This window comes from Condylura cristata, unplaced genomic scaffold (assembly GCF_000260355.1).
Source record: "Condylura cristata isolate star-nosed mole 26May11 unplaced genomic scaffold, ConCri1.0 scaffold00007, whole genome shotgun sequence".
NCBI classification, from domain to species: domain Eukaryota; kingdom Metazoa; phylum Chordata; class Mammalia; order Eulipotyphla; family Talpidae; genus Condylura; species Condylura cristata.
Window position 1 is genome coordinate 24,418,126 of NW_004567108.1, and position 3,706 is coordinate 24,421,831.

Here is a 3,706-nt window from a genome sequence, read left to right on the forward strand (position 1 = left end):
CCGACCTCGGGCGTCGGAGGACTGGCTGGACCCGGCTGCCGTCGCCGCCCTGTGCCGCCGCCGAGCTGGGCCACCTCGTAATCGAGTCTGTTTTCTGCAGGTACCGACCGTCACGAGCTAACTTCCTGGAAGAGCTTCCCGTCTATTTTCAAATTCTTTACCGAAGCCTCAGAGGCCAAGACCAGCTCCCTCAAGCCGGCGCTGATGCGGCGCTCCCACAGAATAAAGCACGAAGAGCTGTAAGAGGAGAGAGAGGAGACGGGGGAGGGGAGCAAAGGAACCACACTCGAACACGCGTCCACACGTCTCCTAACTGCTTGTTGTCGGCGAGCAGACTCCCAGCCCCTCATTAGATTGTTTTCTTCCTAGAGCACAGGGTCGTGATATATACATCTAAATAGCGTTTTGCATTATTTCTAGATGAGTGCAACTGTCAAAGCAATATGGGTTCACTGGTCGTGCTTCCTGCGGGCTGAGCCCGGCTTCGTGCTGCCCGTCAGCGCGCAGATTAAGGCTGACAGCGCCCTGCCCTGCGCGGCCGGCGCGGCTCTAATTGCCCTGACGGAGCCCGCGCAGCGCTGCGGGGGCGAGCGGCGTCTGCGCGGTCCTATCGCCCGCTGCAGCGCAGCCGCCGCTCCCCACCCCTCCCCCCAATCATGTCCATTTCTTTTCTCCGAACAGAAGCAAACTTGTATTCTGGACTTCAAACTTTCATTTTAGGTAGCTTCTTGCCTGAGGCCGTCTTATGCCTCTTTTTTTTTTTTAAGCCCCCCCTCCCCAATCCAAATTTAAATTCAGAACATGCCATGATATTCTCTGTAGTTAAGAGAGTGCAGATTGTCTTCTCCCTAACTGCATTTTTATTTCGTGACTGGAAGAAAAACTTTGTATAAAAATCTAAAAAAGGGCTGTATCCACAACTACTGCAGAACATCTTTGACAGTTGAATATGAGATTTTTTACATACGTCTCTGATTTCAAAAAAGGTGGTTTAAAACCAGAACGTCATGACGAACAAATCTTTAATGTGTGAAAGGTCCCATTTGCAATGGAATTTCTAACTTTATTGTTAGAATTGACTTACTTTTAAAATACGTAACGTGTATTGAGCAGCATTGTAACTTAGATATCAAATGTTTTGCTTTGTAAATCTTAATTTAGAGAAAGTTTGTTTTTGTTCATCCTAACTAGAATGATCTACTTTGAGTTAGACCCTCTAGAGATAGAATTTTTATTTGTCATCAGGAAAATAAACCTGTGTGCTCGAGCCTTTTCCTTCTGGAACGCCAGCTAGGGCTAAAATTTTTAGTTTTCAAGGAAGAGACCTGATGTGAAAGATTTTCTCCTCTCAGTCCAATGGTTTAGTTTTTAGTAGTCTGCATCCACTATAAGGATTTGCCCTACAGTTTCAACAATTGAATATTTTATCCAGCTAACATCTGGTCAACACTGTGAATCAGATCTGAGAGGTAAAATAAGTTAGATTATGCTGACTTTGAAATTCAAGTATTAAACAATATCAATCTTAATTACTTGAAGAATTTAATTACCTAGGGATGATTCTGTTTCTGATAGATGAGGATCTGAATTTAATATTTTTTCACCCTTTTTTAAAGTGTGTGCAACAATTAATATATCTGCCTTACTTGAGGACATGATAAAATGTATCTAAAATGGCTTAGACCAACTGTCTCTTCAGAAAAATAACTTCAAATAGCCACCTCCTAGATAGCTGTTTTTATTATTAACCCATTTCAGCACGTTTTCAAACTGATAATATCATATTTGTGTTTGGTATACAGGTACATTAATTAGTTCTTACAGTTTTAATGATGGCAAATTAAATCGACCTTTTTTCAGTGGTCATATTTGCATCTTTTGATGTTATTGTAGCAGAACCAACTTAAGAATTAAAACATCATCTTCTCCAGCTCCTGGATAGATTAAACTGTATTATCCCAGCCATGTCAAGAACGCTTGTCTGCAGTCTTTCCTATTTTAGAAATGTCGAACTGTGTGAAATAATGGTACCTTCCTTTGAGAGGATTTTTGAGAATTGATGTGGTTGGAATATATTTCTCCAAGTACTATAAATTAAGTGGTATTTCCAGTACATGAGAAGTTTTGCAGAAAACTAATTTTATTGTAATTTTTTAATCAACATTGGTGCAGTGCTAAATTTATGAAGCTTCTGCAGCTAAATTAGAGCAAAGTAAATATGCTCAGCTTATACATCAGATCACTTCTTTTCTCTTCAGTTTTATCGCCTCTTTTTAAAAAACCTTTATAATTCAAGTAAGTCGTCGTTTAATTGCCTGTAATACTTTTCAGCTACCTTGGTTTAGGCCTTGTTTAACTATCTATAGAGAGCTATTTGCAAACTTAAGTTGTGTAAATGTAATTTCTACTTGTGGATCTGAGCTGTTGCAACCTGGAGAGATCTAGGCTAACCATTCCAGACCTCCAGCTGTTAACTGATAAGATTCCTTGTAAAGTAAGATTTTTTAACCTGTTGATTATGGGTCTGTTGGTGTAAATGTAATAATATCATACACCTCAATTTTCCTGGAGTAACAACAAGCAGTTGGTAGTAGCCCGCCTGCTTGGAGGCGACAAGTGTTAATAATATTTCTGCTCTGATCTCCCTGTTTGGTTTATAGAGACAGGAGTTTTTGGAGTCTATTAGGGTGTGTGGGGTTTTTTTTTGTTGTTTTTGTTTTTGTTTTTTAATTATATACTCAGATCTTAGCCAAGTGAAATGGGAAGCAAAGGGTTATTGATAAATCAAAGACTCAAAAGAGGCGTTAAAACTTAAAAATCAGATATTGACTTTGGAGCTTTCTAAAGATGCCTAACCAGTCCTTGTAAGTTTTCACGGATAATTGAAGGGGTTGGGGGAATCTACTTGTAATAATTGTTATTTTCTCAAGTTTCTCCTTTGTGCTTCAACGTGGACTATGTTGCTGTTTATACAAAGGAAGAAAAAAAATAAAGCACAGGAGTTTCCTATCTATTATATATTTCTGTTTACCATTTTAAAATAAAAACAATTTTCCCAACAAGCATTGGTGTATTATTCTTGCTCAGTTTATTTATTCATCAACTGTATAGAGATTAATAATAACAGAAACTTCAAAAAGAGTGATGGAAACAACATCCATCAATATATTATACCTATTGGTACTTCACTGTTATTGCTGTAAGGTAATAAACTGTCTTCATTTGAGTCATTATTTGGCTTGGACCTTTCACAAAGCTAACATTTTTTTTTAAGACATTTGTTTTTAGTATCTCAAATATTTCCTTAGCTACAAGGAAATTTTAAGTCTGTTGTTAAACTGTTGTTTTATAAAATATGTTTTAATAGACTGTAAACAAATGTGTTTTCTGAAAGGAGTTTGGTGAGATTAAGTTGCTCTGAAGTCCCTATATAGGTCCTTGAGGTATTACATCTAATCTGGAACTATCTTGTTTACATTTATTTTACAGCTTTTCCTTCTTGAAAACCTGTAACTCCTTTGAGAGCGTGTAGGTGACAAAATATGTTAACTTTATCAGTGCTAATAAGTTAGATTTTTTTTCATGTTTCTCTGACTTATCTGGAGTTTCAATACAAACATGTCTGTCTCCTGTTATAACCATAGTTTGTAACTAAATAGACAAGATCCTTTTGGTGTCTATAATCTTGACTCATTTTAGAAAGATT

The 3,706-nt window shown here is 37.9% G+C and overlaps 1 protein-coding gene across 1 annotated transcript in view; it reads left to right on the forward strand.

Moving 5' to 3' along the window:
• FAM172A (family with sequence similarity 172, member A) overlaps positions 1–3,250 on the forward strand; it is a 364,503-nt gene extending 361,253 nt beyond the window's left edge. Inside the window, exon 11 of the mRNA XM_004678134.2 lies at positions 101–3,250. Within this exon, the coding sequence (XP_004678191.1) occupies positions 101–243 (143 nt within the window). The 3' untranslated portion in view covers positions 244–3,250. The remainder of the gene's footprint in view (positions 1–100) is intronic.
• The last annotated feature ends 456 nt before the right edge of the window (positions 3,251–3,706 follow it).